Source organism: Manis javanica, chromosome 6, assembly GCF_040802235.1.
Source record: "Manis javanica isolate MJ-LG chromosome 6, MJ_LKY, whole genome shotgun sequence".
Classification (NCBI taxonomy): Eukaryota; Metazoa; Chordata; class Mammalia; order Pholidota; family Manidae; genus Manis; species Manis javanica.
Genome location: NC_133161.1, coordinates 2,210,159 through 2,231,396, shown reverse-complemented (window position 1 = coordinate 2,231,396; position 21,238 = coordinate 2,210,159). Strand labels below are relative to the sequence as shown.

Here is a 21,238-nt window from a genome sequence, read left to right as displayed (position 1 = left end):
TTTTAAAAAGAGTCCACAGGGTTGATTATTTTTTTCTTCCAGATTTAAAACAAGCATCTTTTTAGCATTCGTGAAAAGTTGATACCTCTCTTCTTTGAACTATGAGTGTAGTAAAAATTGAGCTTTCCGGAATCTTTGGGCAGTGTGTTCTGGGAGCTGTGATTTCCACATAGCTCCTTACTTTTGAAGTGTTAAGAGTATTTTAAATGTATTGTGGGAGTGTGGGGAGAAATCTTTGGAAAATGTGATATATGTGTTAGTGCTTTGAAAAGAGTGCTGTGATTATTTTAAATTAGTTAACATTAGCTAATTTTGACCATTATTCAAAAAATACCACAAGGTTCCCTGTATTTAGGTGCTGTCTTGACTGTTGAGAAAATGAGAATGATGGAGAAGCTTGATTTCTGTGCTCAAGGAATGTGCAGTCTGTTGAAGGGGCGAGAAGAAGACCTGTGGGCAGATTGCTGTGCTGTAAACTTAAAAAGTCAGACCTCCCAGGAGGGGCTCATAAACATGCCTCAGAAGCTCACAGAGGGGACACCTGTGGTCCGGTGTGTGGCTTAGAGTTGAGGGTGGGGAGGAGTTGAGGCTTTATGGACAAGGTAATCGGTAAGGTAGGCTTGGGATACTGGTGTGTCATTTGGACAAGTATGGTATGATGTGGAGGGGTTAATAGCTTCTGTTTTCCAGCCTTAGAACTTGGGTCCTCTGGGCCGGATGTGTAAGCCACCAAATCAGCCTACAGCCTCAGGACTTGCTTACGTATTTTCCTTACTAATATTTTTTCTCACTTATTGCCCTTAGTACTTTTACCCCCCTCTTCCCCAAAGATCATGAAAAGTGATATTTCACTGGCTTAGGCCATTTATTTTCGATCTCATGCTAATGCTTTAGAAGTTCAGTATATGAACCACATTACTCACTTTCCTTTCCCTCCTGTAATGCTCTGACAGGGCATGTGAACTTATATGCTGTGTAGACACGTTCTGAGACACGTCCTTTCTCCTGCCAGCAAGCTAAATTTGATGTTTCTTTTTGTGCTTTCTCTCTTGCTACTTGAAAATAATTTGAAACTTAGAGAAAAGATAGAAAAATGGTACAAAGAACACTGCACCCAGGTTTTCCAGTGGCAGAAGAATGCATTCAGCCCAAGGAACCAGGACAAAGCTGAAGAAGATGTTATTGAGACATGATTCCCCTGATGGGGACTGCTCTGTTCTGAGTGGTGAGCTGCTGCACCAAGGCTCCAGGGGACCAGAGGCTTTTGTGGGTCCTGCTGTCCACTGTGGCAGTCTGCCTTGTGTACAAAGTGGTCCAGGCCAAGATCAGACCTGGCAAAGGGTGACTGAGGCCAAAAGACATGTGACAAAAAACTCCCAGGAGGGGAGCAGACAAGTAGCTGTGGGGATCATTCCAGGTGATGAGTTGACAGGGAGGCCAGGGCATTCGGTGCCCATTAGATTAGTTCATGTTCTTTTTATTAGTGTGTGGTCTTTTGAAGTTGGAAAATTTCATTGATGTTTTTCTATAATTTATTCTTTCAGTATTTTAGATAATGTATCTCCTTTTTGATAATGTATTGTGTTTGTAGCCTGTTTTAGAATGAGAAAAAAGGTTTATAGGTTTTAATCTTCAAAATGATCTTTGGAGATAAAAACTATTTTACTGTGAAAAAAATCCCAACAGGCGTTAACGATTGCCCTGGTGCCTTCTGAAAGTGATGGAGTATGTCACATAGATCTGGAGACTTCAGATGTCGGTTCCTGAACTATATTCATTAAAATATTAAATCACAAGTGGGTTACTATAAAAACAATGGTAATCTTACCTTCCGTTTTCCATGTCTTCTGAAGAGATTGAAGGAGAGATATCCTTGGGGGAACATTAATAATCAGACCTAGCCTTGAAGTAAGTGAACTTATAACATGTGTGAGTTAATATGACAGCATCTCAGACATACTGAGAAATGGTCAGTCATTTGGGGGGAGTTAGGTCCTCCCCTTGTACCTTATACCAGTGTGGATCTCAGGTTGATTAAAGATTCTAATGTAAAAAAAACACCCCAAACATACAAGTGTGCACACGTACATACGCACACCAAAGTGCAAATGTATTGGATAAAGATGTTTTAATAATGGTGTGTTAGCCTTTAGCTTACCTGCAAAACACGTAACTTGGCAAGCACTGTAAGTTTATTTGTCAGTAATGTCAAAAAATTCCAGAGGGATTTTCAGATCCGGTTTTGGCCTCACCAGGTGATCAAGTACCCAGGCGTCTTCCAGACTCCCATGGCACAATTCCTGGGCTGCAGCTTTTACCATGGCCCACACCCAGAGCAGTGGGTTGCAGGAAGACTGAAAGGGCCCACCCTTGGAAGACATCCCCCAGGGTTCCCGGGCAGCGGTCCTGAAGCATTTCATGAAGGGTGCCTTAGGCACATGGCTGTACCTCTAAAGCCAGGGAGACACTGGCGAATGCAGTGTTTTATTAGGTGACAACCTGTTCCGCCCAGATGGGGAGTTTTATTACTAAGGGTGTGTTAGGGAGTCAGGTGAAGTGAGCACTGTGATGTTGTGGTATTACTGCTCCACTGCTCTTGGCATTGGGCCTTTTCAAGCCATAAAGGAAGAGTGAGCGATCACGTCTCTAATCACTGCAGACAAGTTCAGGCCAATGACAGCACTGGGACTATTTACATATGAGCCTAGGAGTTAATATATTCAGTAAAGTTGATATATTCAGTATGTAAGATTAATATGTTTAGTCTGTTCAGTATATACAGATGAGTGCCCCTATAGAAAGAAGGGCAATGTGAGAAAGCAATCCAAAAGATAAGCAGATGACCAACAAGTATATAAAATACTGTCAATAAAACAATCATTAAAACAAAATTGAGAGTTTTAACTTATTTTAATATTGGCAAAAATCAAAATAATTGGTCAGTTATAGTCTTGTTTTGTTGGGGGACCGTTTTGGAAATACCAACTGCCAGGAGACAGTTTTCCTTGGTTCTGTCTGTCTCTGCATGTTTTTGTGCACAGAGTGCTATCTTTGTTCCTGACTGTAGCGCACAGTTTTGAGAGACATAGTATCTTTTATGGAGGAAGGGGCAGTCACACTTTCTGCTCGTAATAACTGACTTGGGAGCCCCAAACTCACGTTCCCTTCTGTAACACTGCCCCTTGTATGCAGGGTCACCGGGCCCTCTTCTCACGTGGCCACAAACCGCCACTGCTGTTGTTCAGAGTAATACATTGTCCATGTCTGTGATAGGGAGTCTTGTGTCTTCCCACAGCCTCCCTGAAATGTACCACTTGCTTGTAGGAAGGGTCAGGTTGCAGGCCCTTCACTGTTCTTGACAGTGTCAGAAGCCTTAAAGTCTTTTGGCTCAGTTTTTCCACTTTGAGAAAGTTATCAAGCAGTGTTAATCTAAGATGTTCAAAGATAAATGAACCAGGTATTTGTGGCCATGAAAATAGATGGAACCAATGTAGATTGTTCTGGATAGTTAGCTAAGTGATGGCCTAACCTCACCAGGGGACTTCAGTACTTCAGCACCCTGTGTGCTCTGTGGGACGTGGAAAGAGGCTCATGGTGTGCTAAGTGAAAGGAGTAAGGTCATAGAATTCCTCCCCGTAAGTTCCCCCATAATTTTGCATATCCAAATAATGTATGACTCAAAAAAGACGGGATGGATAAAGACAAAAATGGTAATAGTGATTACCTCTAGATGGTGGGATTATTTCACACTTTAGTGTACAAAGTATTTTTGCTATGAACAAAATCGCTTTTATAAACGGGAATACAGGATCATTAACAATTTTGGCCCTTCAACTTGAAGGCAAAGAACTAGATTGCCCTTAACTCCTGTGACTGCTAGTTGCTGTCATCCCTCACATGAAATGTCCTAGGGGTTGTTTTCAGTGTGCATCTTCTCATAGTGCAGAAAGTAAACTCTCATCCAGGTTAGTTTATCTTTTTTGTTTCATCTGTTTGGTGTGGTTTATTATTTGCTCTTTTTACTTAAGCTGTATGTCCCATACTGTAATTTTAAACTTAGTACTTAAAAATATTTTTACTTTCTTATCCTTCTGCCCTTGACTGGTGTGTAAGTTTACATTATGTTGTTGTTTATTCTTGTGTTGACTGAAAATTCTTTGTAACACTCTTTGCCCTCAGGACTTTTAATAGTCCTTGGCGGCAGGGGTTGCACGGGTCTGTTCCCAGGCAGGAGCCTGTCTGCATTGCTGTGGGATGGTATGAGGTAGCGTAAAACCCAGCCGTTTTCAGGATTGTTTTGGTTGTTTGAGGTCCTTTGAATTTTCATATGAATTCTTTAATTGTTAATATACTAAAAATCTGGTTGGGATTTTGAAGAAGTTTGCATTGTATGTTTCAATTAAATTGGGGAAAAACCAGCAGCATAATAATCACATCTGTTAATAAACACAGTTTAATTTTTTTTTAATTGAAGTATAGTTGATATGCAGTCTTAGATTGGTTTCAGGTATACAGCACTGTGGGTCAGCAGCCGCCCACATCACTGAGCCCTCCGCACTGGTGGCCTCATTGTCAGCACAAGAGGAACAGTTTACTTCCTAATTTCTAATATGTCCCTTAATTTCTTTCTTTTACCTATTAACCTCTGGGCGTCCTACACATTTGTTTTTGCCTTGTTTTTGATTGTGTGGAAAATGTTCAGTATTTCATCAAGTAAGGCATATAAGCCAACTGGTGGTTTTTTAATCAAATTGAAGTTTTCTATGTCTTGTTTACTGAGATTGTTTTTTAAACATCAGAAATGGGTGTTGAGTTTGTCAATGCTTTTTCTACATCTGTTGAGATATATCTTGTGGCTTTTATCCCTCATGTTATTAATGTGAATTAAATTGACTTTTTAAAAATATATACTCCAGACTTTATTTCCAGTTTGCGAGCTTGTCCGTTAATGCTATTTCCATTTTTCGAGTTTTTCCGTTAATGTCCTCTTTCTGTCCAGAATCCAGTCTGGAGCAGCATGTATTGTTGTATCCCCTCTGGTCTGTGATAGTTTGTCAGTCTTTTGTTTGACAACCGTGACAGTCTAAAGAAGTATTGGCCAGGCATGCTATAGAATGCCTTCCATTCTAGGCTCTTCTGGTATTTTCTTAAGATCAGTCTGGGGTTACGGGTTTTTGGAAGGAAGGCCACAAGGGTTTGGTGCCACAAGTGACAGATTAGCAGTTAGGAAGGTCATCCCGTCATACTGCTGAGCCTGGGGCTCCTTGGCAGCTTATCCTTGATCATGTGGTGAGGTGGCCTTTGCCAGTTCCGCATATATAGGAGTCTGAACATCCTGTCTTTCCCCTTTCTTGGCTCTGTTCTTTGGAAGCTAGTCACTAAGTCCTGTCTGCCCTTAAGCCTGGTGAGGGACTTAAATTCCACCTAAGGGGGTGGGTAATCTACAGCTTTTGGAGTGCTAGAAGATGTGTTAAATTGCTTTTTTATTGCAGAATCGACCTTGCATTTCTGGTTAAACAGCTGGTCAGGTTGTATTTTCCTTTTCACATTTTGCTAGATTTCATTCATATGCTTTTATTTTCATAGAGAGTTTTCTGGCTGTATTCATGAAGGATATTGGTCCCTAAATTTTTTTTTCTTGTAATTTTTGCATAGTTTGATCACGGGTTAATTTCAGAATTAGCTGGAGAACTTAAAAAAAATACACAAACCTGGGTCTTGCTCTCCCTTAGAATGTCTAACTCTTTATGTATATGTGATAAGGCTGGTGGACTTGGATACTTTTAAAGAACGTTCGTGATGGTTTTCATATGCGCTCCCCGTTAAGAATTGTAAGTACATCTTTCAGGTTTTCAAGATAATTAAAAATCAAACATTTGACTATTTTTGGCAATGTCTATAATAAAATTAAAGATTTATATACAAATCTAATAATCTTGGAATAACCAGTTTTTTAAAGTTACCCAGTAATGCCCTTCAATGGAATTTTATTTGTGAATACAAGACTACTAGATAATATTTGCCTAAAAACTGCAGGAAAGTCAATATTTTGGCAGGTAGATTAATTTTATAAACCTTATGGTCAAAGGAGTATTTTTTTGTTCCCTAGCCCAGTGTTTAGAATAAGAGGTCGTAACTCTTTCAGAGGCTGAAGGAGCAAGTCCAGTCTAGTTCAGTGAATGTTGCCCAGTGGCCTATAGCTGAGGCTGGTGGGGCCAGGCCACTCTTTGGTTTCAGTCCCTGGCTTGTGTAATCTTTGATAAAGATGAAGAGTTAACAGGACCCCGAGGCTTGGACTAGAGGTTTGCTTTCTGGGGCATTCCAATGCTGAAGAACTACCTTGTGCTGTCCTCTGGAGCCTCGTGCTCATGTAGCTCCTTCCATTCCTAACCGCCAGCAGCCGGCACAGTCTGATTCCTTTGAGAATGTCATAAATGGAATCATACAGCAGCATGCCACCTTTCCAGCAAGATGCCTTTGGTTTTATCCTAGTTCTGTCGATAGTTCATTCCTTTTTATTGCTAGAGAGCATTCCATGGTTTGGATGGGTGGATGGGTGACAGTTTATCTATTCACACACTATTTCTATGCTTTGTGATCTGAAAGAGAGCTGTAAACATTTTCCCACAGGTTTTTATGTGAACATAAATGACCATTCCTCTTGGGTAAATATCTAGGAATGAGATCGGTGGGTCATAGACTAGATTTGTTTGTTTCTGGTGGGTGGTAGTATTTGTTTCAAGGAAGCAGTTTTCAGCTTAACTTTGTTCTCTTAGAGTCCTCAGATGGAGGTGTGGATGCAGAGTAACTATATTCGTATCAGTGTTGTCATGTTTTACATTAAACTTGTATGGAAAGTCTCTGAATTTTAATTACTGTTAATGGTTGAATTAGAAATGACTGTTGCAGTCGATCTTTGCATTATTGGTAGTCATGTCATTTCTTCCTCTGTGGCCTTGCTGCTCAGTTCGGTCTGTGGAGCTGGTGAGAAATGCAGAATCTCAGGCCCCTTTGGCCCTGTGGAATCAAAACCTGCATTTTAACATATTCCCTGTGATGGGTGCAGACATTCAGTTTGAGAAGCGCCAGTCCGTAGTGCTGCGAAAGTAGGGAAGAGCTCTTGGCAAACGGGTTCGCCTTTGACTGAAGGGTGGTGCGGCACACGCCTAGCCGGGCCCGTCTCCTGTGTTCCTTACTTTGTTTTGTTCTAGACATTCAAAGACAAATAATGGTATCAAACCAACCGAGTGCCAAGATTTGTGTTCTTTAAACTTCTGTAGTATGGTGAGCACAGGAATGCTGAAAGGCGGGTAGACACACAATTAGAGTTGCCTTCGGCATTCTGTTTTCAGGCATTGGGGATCCCGAGCGTGTGTCTCTACTCAAGGGTTTATGATACTGATAATAACAATACAATATGATGTAGTTGATACTTTTACACAGAAAATGTTGGGGAAAGAATACAAAATGATTTTATTGTTGGTTTATCTTTTTTCTTGTGTTTTCTAATGAAGTAGTTCATTTTTGTTGCTATTAAGAGTAAAGAACACTTAAAAATTGCAAATCATGAGAATAAAGAGGCAAATTCTGCTTTAAGTTTACAAAGAGTGTTTAAATGAACCTAGCATTATAGGTACCTGACAGTGGATCACTGAGACCTAATATAAGGTGAAAAGTGACTAGTGTCAAAGGAACGTGAGTGCACAAAAAAAATTGATGATGAAGAAATTACTTTGAGGTTGGGACTAGACTGGGCAAAATTTTTGTAGGAATTCTTATATAGGGTAAAAGCTGGTTTTAGTATGAAGAAGTGACTGAAGAAGAAAAAGTCTTGGCTGTTTCAGTACTCTGAGCTGGAGGTAGTGAAGAGTGAGTGCTGGATGTAGATGAAGTAGAAAGGGGGTAGCGTGGTGAAGGGAAGGTCCCAGAGGCTGGAAAAACCAGACCAGCCTCGCCGCGGAGTTGGAGCTCCTACCTGACAGCAGAAGGCAAAGGGGACGCAGCAGAGTTGCAGGAGGTGTGGAGCCTGCATAAGGGGAGGGAGGGTGCTGTCATCTAAAGTCTGTTACAAGGTGCCTTATGTGCTACCAACAGCTCTCGGGTTACTTTAATTAGTAAATGGAACCTTGCTAGAATCTGGATTAGATTGAGTCTGGCAGGGAGTTTGGAACTTGGGTTTTTCTCTCAGAAGTATGAGTAGCAACAACACAGAGGGCTTCATATATTAATTGCAAGCAGACTTTGAAATTTTTCTAACATTAATTTTTAATATTTGAGATTATTTTCCCCAGGAATCAGTTTAGTGTCTCATATGGCCCTGTAATCTTAAGTGTGAACAATTTATATATATGATAGACATTTTTCAATATTTAGTTCAAAAGAATATGCATTCACTTTCTCTCCCTTTTTGTTTTATGTCTGTAATGTAGGGAGGCATGGAAACTCTGGAACTGCAGAAGGATGTAAAAGAAGAATCAGATGAAGAAGATGATGATGATGAAGAATCTGGACGGTTACGTTTCAAAACCGAAAGGAAAGAAGGAACAATTATTAGGCTCTCAGATGTAACGAGAGAGAGAAGAAACATTCCAGAAACTCTGGGTAACTTTTTTTGCCTGTCTCCCATCCTCCTTCATTCCATTTCAACTTCCTCCATAGCACTGTTACCATTAATCAAATAGGTTAAAAAAAAGTTGACTTTGTAGATGGTTACGTGTGCCATCCAGGAGTGGATGGTCTGTGTGAGGTTAGAGCTCAGTTAAGGTGCCGTAAGTCATTCTACAAAAGTGACTGTCTTCTGGATTAAAAATGTTTGAATAAAATACTTGATTGTTTATTTTTTTAATAGTTTTTCTGTTGGAGTCTATGGCCTAGACCTACTCTAATGCAATCCCTGTGGTTCCTGGCTGGCTCTGGGAAGGTGTGTGGGTGTGATATGGGGCCATTTGACCTTCCTGAGATCCACAAGGTTGCCAGGGCTAATTCTGGACCAGACTAGTTTAATTTTGTACCTTTTTGTATTTGTACTAGACTAGTTTAATTTTGTACCTTTTTGTATCATTATAACCATCTTTTTAATATTTTATTTTTCTGTATGCCATTCTTCTCTGTGTTGAATGAGACAAAGTAAGTGACTTGTTTTTAGGCATGATCAATTGAATATCATTCTGTGTAAACCCTGCTATTAAGGATCTATAGCAGGCTATTGCTGATCAACAGAGAGACTATGTCTCCCTGTTGACTCCCTATCACTGATAGTGACTGTTTTCCAGTGTCCACTGCAAAGAATAAAGCAGTGGTCCTCAAATTTAAGCAGCAAAATTGCCTAGAAGGCTTACTGAAACACAGATTTCTGGACTCACTCCCAGCTTTTCCAGTTCGGTAGGTTTATGGTGAGACCCAAGTAGGTTGCATTTCTGATGAGTTCCCAGTTGATGCTGCCCCAGAGTTGGTGCTTTGAGAATCACTGTGATACTGTGCTGTGTTCTAATGAGGAGGGCAGGAAGGTGGAAGTTCAGAGGGCTGTCCTCTCTGGTCTTGGTCAAAATAAAAAAAAAAAGCTAACCCTTAGTTACTACCATTATTACTTCTTAAAACCATTATTTACAGCCACTTTTAGCAATAACATGAACATTATCTTAAGTGGTGGATGTGAATTCTTTGTGAGGACACTTGAGCTCCCAAGAAGCACACGTTAACAGTAGTGACTCAGTCTTAGGTTATTTCACTCAGTGAAATTCATGGAGAGATTGTTAGGATTTTTGCCCTCTCCACTTTGTCTCCCATCAATTTCCTCCTTTTCTACTTTTTGCCCAAGGTGTCCCTAGACTTGTTCTCAAGTTACAGTATAAAGGTGCTATTTGGTCTGAACCAGGACAGCATCAGTTTTTAAGAAAGAGGACCTGAAGGTGGCCTTGCTTGAGAAGAAGATGAATCAAAGGTCTTAAAACAGGAGGATGGAGAAAAAAAAGTGTCCTTCAGCAGGAGGAATTGGTCACATTACAGAACAAGGTTGCTCAAACAGACATCTGTCTTGGGCTGGGATAAAATGAAACAGACGAACAAGGGAACGCAAGTGTCCCTGGCTGAAGGAAGGCAGTGGGCAGGGGCAGCAGTGTAGCAACTTCCAAACCCAGGAGGGGGCTTCATGGGGGTGGCTGTGGTGAGACCTCACTTTTCTGCCTCTTTGTAGCTGGGCTGCAGCTTTACTGTTTGGGGAACCCGATGTATCAAATCATAATAAGTGGGATAGCTGCAAGTTTGAGGATGTGAAAACGCTTGACAGTCCTGCTTGGGAGTGGAAGCCTTTCCCCTCTGCAGCTGACGCTCTTTAAATGCCACAGTGGATTTCATGGGTCACTCTTCCCTGACCCTTAAAGTGTCTGCCCCTGCCTGCTCCCAGCCCTCAGCTAGGGTCATTGTGTCTCTTCATTCTGCTGCAGCTCCAGCTCTGGCAGTGTGTTCCCAAGCATCCAGTGTTCCTATGTTTATGGTTTGTGTGGTCTCATTCCTACATCTCTTTTTAGGACATTGGCCTCATTTCATTCTTTTCATTTATGCTTCCTTTATTAAGGTCTTATGCTGAGTCTCTCCCACTTCTCCTTTTTTCTTCTTAAGGCATCTGGCAGCTTTATAGTCCTGTCCTCCTGAGACAAGAGGCTGCAAGGGTTTAGTGGTGGGCAGGTGGGTGGACCTTGAAATATGGGGAAGGAGGGTCTGAGGTCCTTAAAGGCAGAGTGGCTGTAAGCTTAAACAATTTGGCCATTTACCAGTCTTTTAAACATTAAAAAAAAGACTTGAAACATGTGATTGATTGCTAGATAGGGTAGATAATTAATTGCTAGATAATTTAGCAAAGTGATTGCTAGATAATACCATAAGTGAAAATGATACTTAAAAGTTATCTTTCTCTGCTCCATATTTGTGAGCCCTAATTTAAGAAATTAAGAAAGCTTAGTGTTTGGAAACAAGTTCTCTAGTAACTGAGAAGTTAGGGTTATTATCAGTACAGAAAGGATATTTTTTCCCATTTAAAGATTGGTTTCCTGAAACACTTCCTATTACCTTAATACCCTGCCCCCCTCCAACAAAAGGTTAATTTTATAATAAGAAAAATACTTAGTGAGAAAGAGAAGCTGCTACAGTATTTGGTAGACTAGAAATTTCCATCCATTTTCACTCACCAATTTGTGTGCTCCTGGTGATATCAGTTTCAGGTTCTGTATAGACACACTTGGATTTATTTCATTGTATAAAGCTGTTTACTTACTCTTTGGAATGGGATTAAGACACCTTGCCACCAGAGTCCATACGTCATCTTACATGGTCTGTATGTCTTGACAAGTGATGTTGTTTACCATCTTGAATATAAATAAAAACAGTTATTTTGCAATACCATTGATTAAGGTTGAGAACACACCACTTTTAAAGAAGAAGAATGAAACAATGCTCTGGCCCCCAGCTCACCATTCCCACCCTTTAGTCTATATGTGGGATACAGAGTTCTCTTCAGAATCTAGAGGGTATTTTGGTCGCTTTTTGTCTTTTTCACATTCTAATATGTGCTGTTATCCTTAAATGTGAAGTACACTGTTCATATTTATGACAGTCTTGGCAGTTATGGAGCCTAACACACAGTTGTTGGTTTGTAGTTTGAATTCTGATCAGATTTGAGGTAGAATTTTGGGCTTTCATCTAGACTGAGATCTTAAGTAGTGAGTTTTTTTCCTCATCTGGGATCCAGGGAATTATAGAAGCCTTACAGAAAATGCGGCTATTTTTCAAGTTTCCCATCTCAAGATGTACAGACGTGCATACTTAGGATGACCTTCAAAGGATGCCATAGGTGTAACGGCTTAGTTCTCTCATGGAACCCAGTTGAGAAGGATTTCTAGGACATGCACGTGTAAGGGAGTGATTTATTTTGAATGGAAATGTCAAATGCCATCTCTAGAAAGTGGGTCTTTTGTCTCATTTCTACAAAGTGTCATCGTGGAAGTTGAGAGCTGCCTGTTCGGTAATCTCAGGAGGCGGGCCTAAGATTCTCATGGAAACAGTACAGGCCCTAAATGAAGGCCTGCGGTCACTTCAGTTAGGCCTTTTACTTTTTTGTCTGTGAGTAGGTGTCCAATTCACAATATTTGTTGTTTCACTGGTACATGTAATATGTTACATTCTATTTTGTTGCTTTAGCCTAAGAACATTCTTATGCTCACTTAATGTTCTCCTGAAATAATGTCTTAGTTAATTTTGTTAAGGCAAAGGATCTGTGGGAAAAATTTTCCTATCTAGTACTAAACAGGGCAATATTCTAGTGCCAGCAGTAGGATACTGTCCTAAGTTTACACAGTGGTTCTTGTGTTTGCAAGGTTTTTGTAGGTTTGTTGATTCAGTTACCTTGTAAAGAACTCAGGCTGTCATTTGTTATTTTTATTTTGCCAAATAAACTGTATTTTATAAATACTCATGTATTAGTCCAACTTGTGTAAAATTATTTGTATGCAGATATATTAGAAAAGGACAATACAGTGTAAGACTTTGTTACATTGAGCTCTATCTCTTTACTTTGGAATATGGACATAGTTCAGAGAACACTTAAAGGGGAAATTAACATTTCAGTTGAAGTTACAAATGTAATTTCCATCCTGTCATATTTTGGTGACCTTTTGTGACAGCTTGTCTCAATTGGAGGAAAGCATTTTTGCTTGCTGATTAAAGATGTCATTTGAAACCATTTTATTACTGGGGATACTGAAATTAATCTTGACACTTAGAACCACTATAATTGCTGATTCACTGCATAAAATGTGTGTATGTGAACTAATCATGTAGTCAAGATTAGAATAAAAGCCTGCTTGTTGAGAAGAGATTAAATTTTCTTTTGAATGGGGTCTAGATTCATTAGAACGGAAGGGGGTATACCATAGACACAATTTCAAGAAAATGAAGTGTGGCTTAGAGATTTTGGGGGTTTGGAGATGATTATGGAATCCAAGGTAGGAGGCAAACAGGTGATGTGAACAGTGCACCCTTCATTGTGGACGAAGGCATGAAAACGCTTCCCAGTAGAATTCAGGGACAATTTAGGACGGTATATGTTTATTAATTATATGTTACAACTTAGGTATTTTAAAATAAAGGAAGCATATTTGAATAAATCAGCTTTTTTCTTTTAGGAATTCAAAATAATTTGCCAGCTAAAGTCTCTTAGGGCAGGCGTCCTGCTGCAGGCGCTCCTGAAGCCTTGGCCTGAGAGGCACCTGCAGGGTTTCTCCTGTGACTCTGCTCTCCTTTGATGCTACTTCCACGTCAGACTGCATGGATACAAGTCTTTCTTCACGGTTTTTTTTAAACATAAATCTGGAAATTTGAAATAATAGTATTAAATGAATTTTACATTTATGATATTAACTTTGAGTTCATTTGATTTCAATGATAGTTTTGTTTTTAAATCAGAACAATCAATGATTTGTGTTTTTGTGGGTTTTTTTAAGTCTCCTTGCCGCTGTGTATCAATAATACTTCTAGAAAATTGTACTGGTGGAGTCAGGCCCTGACTAGTGCCGTCTGCCATCAGTGAAGGAGAAACTGATCTCAGAATGCCCAGCAGTTTAAGGGTGGGGTCAGTCGGGCTTCAGCCCCTTCTGTTTAGCGTTCCTCAGCACATTTTATCGGTCTCAAAAGAAAATGCTTTCATATTTACAGGAGATTCTCGTATTTGATGACCAGCGAAGAGCGCGCTGTCCCTTGAACAGCTCCCTGGCGGATGCACGCGCACTGAGTGTGTCCTGCCTGCTCCTGCTGCGGTTTAGTTACTGTGGGTGAAGCACTCACTTTTCCAGAGTTCATTGTTACATATTCCTTTCCTGTTTTTTCCCTTTAAATCTGGCCTAGGCTACTTGAAGGTAACTAACTCATTTGCATCTTTTCGAATAGAGCTTTCCGCAGAAGCCAAAGCCGCCTTGCTTGAATTTGAAGAAAGAGAGCGACAGCATAAACAGGGACGCTATGGTTCAAGGCGGGGAGGAAGGAGAGGAGGCTCCATGATGTGTCGCGGAATGGGAGACCAGAGAAGAGAGAACAGTGAGAGGGGGAGAGCCAAGGACCACAGACCTGCTCTGCTTGCCACGCAGCCGCCCGTGGTGGTAACGTCACAGTCTTACCATGATAGCCGGAAGCATTAGCACTGATGACGACAGGCTTGTGGGTCGTGTACTTTGTAGTTACCTCTTTGTCTGACTAAATTAAAGTCTAGTAATAGGAATAATGGCTAAAGTTACCTTATAGTCTGTAATACAACTGCATATATGGTCTTACAAGTTCAGCCCTCTAGTATTTGGGCAGTAAAAAAATAACTATGAAAAGGAAAAGAAAGAGAGCCCCCATGTCCTCCGGTGACAAGAGCCACAGAGGAGCTCTTCTCTGCTGCTGAGAGAGGTGCTTCTCGTGAGGGCCTGGACTTAAACAACGCTGAATTCATTGCACAGGAGAATGGTTTATTTTATAGGCAGTAGGGGGGGAAGCTAAACCTAGGCAGTCATGGTTTATGTTATAAAAATATTTTTCTTGGATTTTCCTTAATATCAGTTTCTCTTAGAGTGACTGTCATATCCTGTCCGTGAAAATGCGGATTGTCTTAAGCTACCCATAAAAATTTTTCATGATTTAGGAATAGTAATTTCAAGTATAATTACATTTGGATTTCCTGTTATTTCAAAGATGAGTTACCTCAGAAGCAAAGACAGGAATTGTACAGATTTGTTTTGTCCTTTTAGCTGTGGGATTTCATGGAGTTTTCTTTCAGGGTCAGTCTTCATAGGCACATTTACTTAATTACACATATGTGTCCATAGTGTCTACCCGATGTGTGCCTCCTACCTTTTTATCTGAATGTAGGGAAAACTACACTGCTTCCGTGTAGAAAGGTAATGTTTTAGGGGGCATTCATTTGGGAAATAACAAAGCAGAAAAAACGACCCTCTGCTCTGTGTGAGAATGCCAGCCTTGACCTAAAGACAGGAAGGCGGGTGGTTGCTGCCTGAAGAGATTGACGAGGAGTAATTGCCGTTTGCTCATCGGCCTCTACATTCTGACGCATCTCCAGCAGCAGAAGGGCTGGACCCTCGGGTTCTTGTTTTTTTCCCGTCCCGTGTCTGCGCTCAGCCTCCGCTTGCCTTAGGGGCAACAGCCAGTTCAGAGATATTGGTCCCCTGGTGGGGAGCAGCCTCATGGGAGAGCTGTTTTGCACAGTTGTGACTCCATGATCCTGGAAAAGTCCCTCAACTCCCTCTTCTGTCTTGTCCACAAGAAGATGTAATATGTGCCTGGCCTGCCTCCTTCAGAGAGGCTGGCCTAAGAGGCTGGGAGCGCTTTCAAAATGTTCCTTGAGTGTAGGTTGGCCTGGGCCCTGCCAGCGGTGAGCCGAGTCCCTGGGGTTCTGGTGTCTGCACTCCCTGGGAACTGGGGAGAAGCCCATGGCTGGCCACCTCAGCATGAGGGCCTTGGGCCTGTAAGCTCTGTGCTCACCGTTGCTGGTTGGTGGTTGGTTGGTAACTGGTTTGCTGAAAAGGTGACACTGAGATGAACCTAACCTGCCTCCCACCTGGGACCACCCTCAGATCAAACATGCTCTTGATCGTGATCGCTCCCCACCCCAGAGCTGTCTGTGTCCTCAACTTCTCAAAAAGCTCTGGCAGGAATCATCTTTGCTCACGCCTTCGCCTCTGCCCGTTTCTCCTCCGTCGCCCCTGCTGCCTGGACTGTGCGCCTGCCCCCCATCCCGAGTGTGCTTGCAGGGTCCCGGCTCTCCTCTGCAGCCCTTGCCAGGGCCCCACCAGGGAGCTCCTCTGCCAGCGCCTCTTGGGGGTGTGTGTGTGTGTCTGAGATTCGGTGTGTGTGCTTCTCTACAGGCAGTGCCCCTCTTCTCCTTTTTCTTTAGCCGCATTATTCTCAGGGATTTGTTCTCTGCCCTCCTTTTAGTTGAAGTTCCCACTTGGCAGCATTGTCCATTCCACCATCTCCTGTCTCTGCGCGATACTGAGTCTTAGCCCTAACCTCTTGCTCTAAGTTCCTCAAAGTGTCCCCTAGTTGCTGGTACCTCACCACCTGGGGGTCTCACAGGCCCTACACTCCACTTTTTTAAGACCCTGATTCCCTTAGAAATCCTTTATGCTCGTGACTGAATGACCCACATTGTGCTTGGTCTTGGTTCAGTTCAGATTTAACTCTGATGCCCACCTGTCGGTTAATGTGCTCTCGGTGGGGATTCAGTGGGAGTAAGACTGACAGGGTCCTTTCTCTCATGTGCAGATGTGCACATTACAGATGTCATGAATTGGGGGGGAACGCACTGGGTTCTGGGAGCATGGGGAGCCGTGGGCTTAAGGGGCTGGAATCTTCAGAAAAGTCCTCCCTGAGCAGGGTGAGCTAAGCCAAGGCCATACACAGTTTGGTCTCAAAATTCTCATCCTGCCTCCCCAATATCTCCTTCCTATTGCTCTTCATCAGGTGGCAGCTGCTCCTCCCACTCAGCTCTCATCACCGTTGTCTGTTAAATGGTCTCTGCTTCCATTGTCCTAGCCTTCGTCCATCTCAGTCGGTGGCAGTCTTCCTACCATCTCATCCTCAGTGATTGCTCCTCAGAAGTGCTGCACATGGTGTAGGAACAGACTCTGTACTTGGGTTCCAAGACCTCAGGGCTTGGCCTCCTCCCAGGGAAGGCAGCTTGTTTCTGGGGGAGGCCTGAGTGGGAGTGGTCCACTGCCTCAGCTGCTGAGTGTCGCCTTGTTGATTGGGGGTTACAGTAGGGCTTGGGGGTTAGATTCTCTGAACTCTACTTGCAGCTCTTCTGCTTAGCAGCTACCTGACCTTGTAAAGAGAGGAAGGAGAGTAACAAGGCCCCACCAGATGGGATTGTGGGGAGTGAGTCAGTCCCCTTGCGTACTGACCTTTCAGGAGGCGCCGACACCGTGGCCGGGCCCAGTGCTCGGACCCCACTGCCGTTGCCGGCTCCTTCCTCTTCGCGAGTAGTCGGCAGCCGCCGGCAGACCCTTGGCTGCTCTGAGTGTGTTTTTTGCTGCCTTCGTATGGTTGTAGCCACCCTGGTCTTCCAGCTCACCCAGCAGGCGTGCCTCTCTGGCCCTGCTGCTCTCAGTCCCTCTCCCTGGGTGGCACGTTTCTTTCCTGCCTTGCTGCCTGTTCAGTGCCACCTTCTCTGAGCTTCCTCCCTCCCCTCGGGTGTTCTGAGCTCTGTCGCTGCCTGTCTTAAGGCCTCTCTCCCGCAGCCGTGCTCTGCTCCACCTTCCTTCCTGGGTGTCCTGGGGGCAGGGGCACAGCTGGCTGTGCAAGGGAGGCTGAGGGCATCCTGGGCTCTTATCTTCAGTGCCATGCTTAGCTCGCTGTGGGCCATGTTGTTGGTCGAACTGAATTTTTTTCTGTTGGGATCTGTGTGCATTGTTTTGGGGCTGCCGTTTTTCCCTCCTTGCCCTGAGATTGAGTCACGTGAGACAGGAGCCCTCACCGCACAGGCAGAGCAGTCTATTTATCCTGCCCTTTTAGATAAGTTGTTACTGTGAACTTACTCCTAATTATAACTTTTACAGTTTAGTCAGTGTAAGTCTGTAATGCATCAGCATTCTTGTACTTTTACATGTTGATTTCTGTAAATTTGTCTTTTTTGTGGTTTTCAGACACACTCCCCAAGATTAATCCCTCCTCCACAGCCTCAGCCTCCACCCCCGCCGCCTCAGCAGCAGCCAATCCGAAGCCTGTTCCAGCAGCAGCTGCAGCCCCTGCTTCCCCTACAGCACCCGCACCTGCCCTCGCCCCCCCAAGGAGTGCACGTGCCACCCCAGATCGAGGCCCCACGGGTGATGATGACCCCTCCTCCCGCGAGCCCACAGCAGCCCAAGAACATACACATAAACCCCCACTTCAAAGGGGCAGTGGTGACGCCCGTGCAAGGTAGGTGTCTCCTTTGCTGTTGTGAAGTCACAGGGTCTGAAACGCCACTGTGGCCAGATGGTTTGAGTCTAAGGATCTCGGGGCTTTCTTGAGTCCCTCCCTACCTGCACACACACATGCCAGCTGGATGGGCCAAACTCATTGGCCTAAAAGTATTTATCTCTTTTTTTTTTTGATATTGTTATTGGTACAATTACTTGAACAACATTATGGTTACTAGACTCCCCCTATTATCAAGCACCCCCCCCCACATACCCCATTACAGTCACTGTCCAGTGCAGTAAGATGCTATAGAATCATTACTTGTCCTCTCTGTATATACTGCCTTCCCCATGTCCCCACCCCCTAACATTATGTGTGCTAATCGTTATGTTATCTCTTGTTTTATGATTGAGTGCGGAGTAACGAGAAGACACTCTGTGTGACAGGCATCAATGAAAGTGTCTTGAGTCGGTGTTCATGAGGTCCCTGGTGGGAATGTAGTGAGCGTGCCCCTCAGACTCCGCTTGGGTGCCTCCCTTTGCCCCAGCGGTAGCTCGGGAGGCACAAACCCATCTTATAGTCACTAATTCTGTGTGACTAACATCTGATGTCATGATTAGAGGCATGTGTTCTTACAGCTAGGAAACTAGTTTTGAGCACTTATATGGTGTGTATCTTCGTGCATTTCTTCAGCACATGGTGATTTTGAGGTACTTGATCTGTCTCTGGCATTTGAGATGTCTTGGTGAGCAAAACAGGAAGCTTTCTGTGGTGCTCACCCTGCTTTCCAGCGGGCAGGCAGGAGAGAGCAGCACACGTAAGTGAGAGGCGGAGGTCCAGTGAGAGCAGTGGAGCGGGCAAGGGTCTGGGCAGGCCACAGTTGGCAGTAGGGCGGGGAGGGTAGGCCTCACCACATAGGTAAGGGTTGAAGGAGGTTGAGGAGCTAGTGATGTGACTGCTTCAGGGGAGAATATTCCAGGCAGAGGGAGAGGGCCTTACTCAGGTAGGATCATGCTTTGTGTGTTCGTGTCCAAAGGGAGATGATGTGGCATTAGTGGAGGGTTACAGCAGAGAAATGGTATGGGGTCTGGGTCATGGAAGACCTGTGAGCCATTCTGAGAGCTCTGGCTTCTACTCTGAATATTGGAACAGAGAAAGGACATGACCTGGTTTATGTTTTAGAAGGATTGAAGAATTGCTCTGGCTGCCATGTTGGGAGTAGGCACTGATGTGGTAAGTGGGGAGGTGAGTGTGATGATGCAGGTCACAAATGAGAGTGGCTCAGGTAGTAGTGAGGAGTGGGCAGATGCTGGAAACAACTCAAGAGGAAGCCAGTAGCATTTGGTGGTGGGTCAGTTGAGTGTGAGAGGACGCAAAAATGATGCCACGGGGCTCTGGACATACGAGGGGGTGTTGCTGTCAGCTGAGAGGGAGAGCAGGTTTTGAGGGAGAACATCAGAAGTTCTACTCTGGATGTGTTAAGTTTGAGACACCAACTAGATATGCAGGGGGAGGTGTCTAGTAATAGTTCAGGTGAAAGTTCTGGGCTCAAAATACAAGTTAGGGGGCTTTGGGCACGCAGATGGGTCCAGGGCCTGTGCCCAGTGAGAGACCCAGAGCAGGGATATCGATGGAGCAGGACCAAGGCTGGAGCCTAGGCCTCTGACCTGAGGGGTGCGGGTCTGCAGGAGGAGGGCTGGGGGGCCGGGGCCCGGGGACTGCAGGCACGAGGAGCAGGGGAGGAGGGTGGCCAGTGGGAACAGACTACAGGCTGAGGGGCTACGCCAGGCAGTAGGGAGTCGTGGGGATTGTGGCAAGGTGGTTCGGTTCACTGGTAGAGGGATATCCCTCACTCACGTGGGTTTGAGAGAGAATGGGACACAAATGGGAGAGTATTGATAGTTTTTGAAGGTGTTTTGCTGAAACAGGTTGGATGATAATCGGTGGGAGTGGGCTGAGAGAAGGTTGTTTATTTTGGTGGGAAAACTAGAAGCTAGTTAGTTGTGAAGGGAAAAAATCATGAATGCAGGTGCAGGGGGGAACCTGTCAACTGGGACCTGGGGTCCCACGGCAGGACTGAGGGGTTGGAGGAGCACAGGCTCCCTGTGCGGCGGGGCAGAGGCGGCATGGCGGCGCCCTGGTAGGCGGGCGCGGTAGTGCGGCGGCTTCCTGATGCTCGTCCTGGCCGGGGTGCGAGCGGTGAAGAGTGGGCGCCTAGGACGGGGTGTTGAAGGTCTGAAAAAGGGAGAGAAGGCGAGATGTCTCTCTCTAGGGGAGGAGAGGAGTGGAAGTGCAAGGGGCAGGGTCTTGGGGCGCCATTGAAGCCCATTCGAGTAGTGGTCATGGTCTTAGAGGCAGACAGGTCAGTGTGGTGGTTTTTTCTCCAGCTGTGTTTACCTTCTTGTATTAGGTGTGGCATAAACAGAGGGGTGGGTTTGCAAGAGTTAAAGTGTTGACGAGCCAGTAGAGCGCAGCTGTGCTTAGAATGATGGGCCGTGGAGAGCAAGGTGGAAACGGGCCAGGAGATAGTGGAAAGAAGGTCAGGTCAAGGTCCTGGAGGGCATGGGGTGGAAACCTGGAAGGCGGTGGTAAGAAGGGGGCTGCCCAGAGACTGCAAAAAGGCGGGTCATCGATAATGACCAGGTCTGGGTCGTGGCTGAGCTGGAATGGGAGATGGTGGTCAGGGACCGACAGCCAGGGGACTGGGGGCATCGTCTCTGCCAAGATTTAAGGCAGTGATGGCGAACTGGGAGCTGAACTCAGATGCCAGAGCAGGGGTTTGGCCAGTAGATGGACAGCAGCGGGATAACGGGTGATGTCATCTGGTGGCGGGAGATCGCAACTACAGGCTGAAACTGCACGGAGATCCACGAAGGCCCTCTCTGCTGCCAGAGGCGGTGGGCTGAGGGCTGAGGGAGAAAGACAGCTTTGTTCTCTGGGAGAGTAACAGCGAAGAGTGGGCAGGTAGGTTTCCATCAAAGCCGGAAGGGAAGGGCTGCCGCCAGTGTGGGTTCTGTAGACAGCGAACTTGGCATTCCCACGCTCGGAAGTTAGGAGAAGCCTAAGATGGGACTTGGAGAGTGGGAGGAGGCCAGTAGTCTGGTGACACTGTGAAATCGTGCTGTGACCTCAGAACAGAGGGTGGTGGGGCAGGCAGGCTGGTGGGGGCTGCATATTACTATCGGAGACTGCTCTCGCTGTGCCCACTGGGAGGGAGGGGCAAAGCGGGGTCAGCGCCTGTGGGTCCCTGACCACCTTGCTTGTCCCCACCCTGTACTAGACTCACTTGATGGCC

General features: G+C 44.6%; 1 protein-coding gene across 3 annotated transcripts in view; it reads left to right on the top strand.

Annotated features, from left to right (window-relative positions):
* The window catches only part of RBM33 (RNA binding motif protein 33), a 112,898-nt gene that overhangs the window by 26,093 nt on the left and 65,567 nt on the right, over positions 1-21,238 (top strand). For all 3 annotated transcript variants that reach the window (XM_073238147.1, XM_073238146.1, XM_073238145.1), the window contains exons 6-8: positions 8,430-8,601; positions 13,936-14,144; positions 17,688-17,961. In XM_073238147.1, coding sequence (XP_073094248.1) covers positions 8,430-8,601; positions 13,936-14,144; positions 17,688-17,961 — 655 coding nt within the window. The remainder of the gene's footprint in view (positions 1-8,429; positions 8,602-13,935; positions 14,145-17,687; positions 17,962-21,238) is intronic.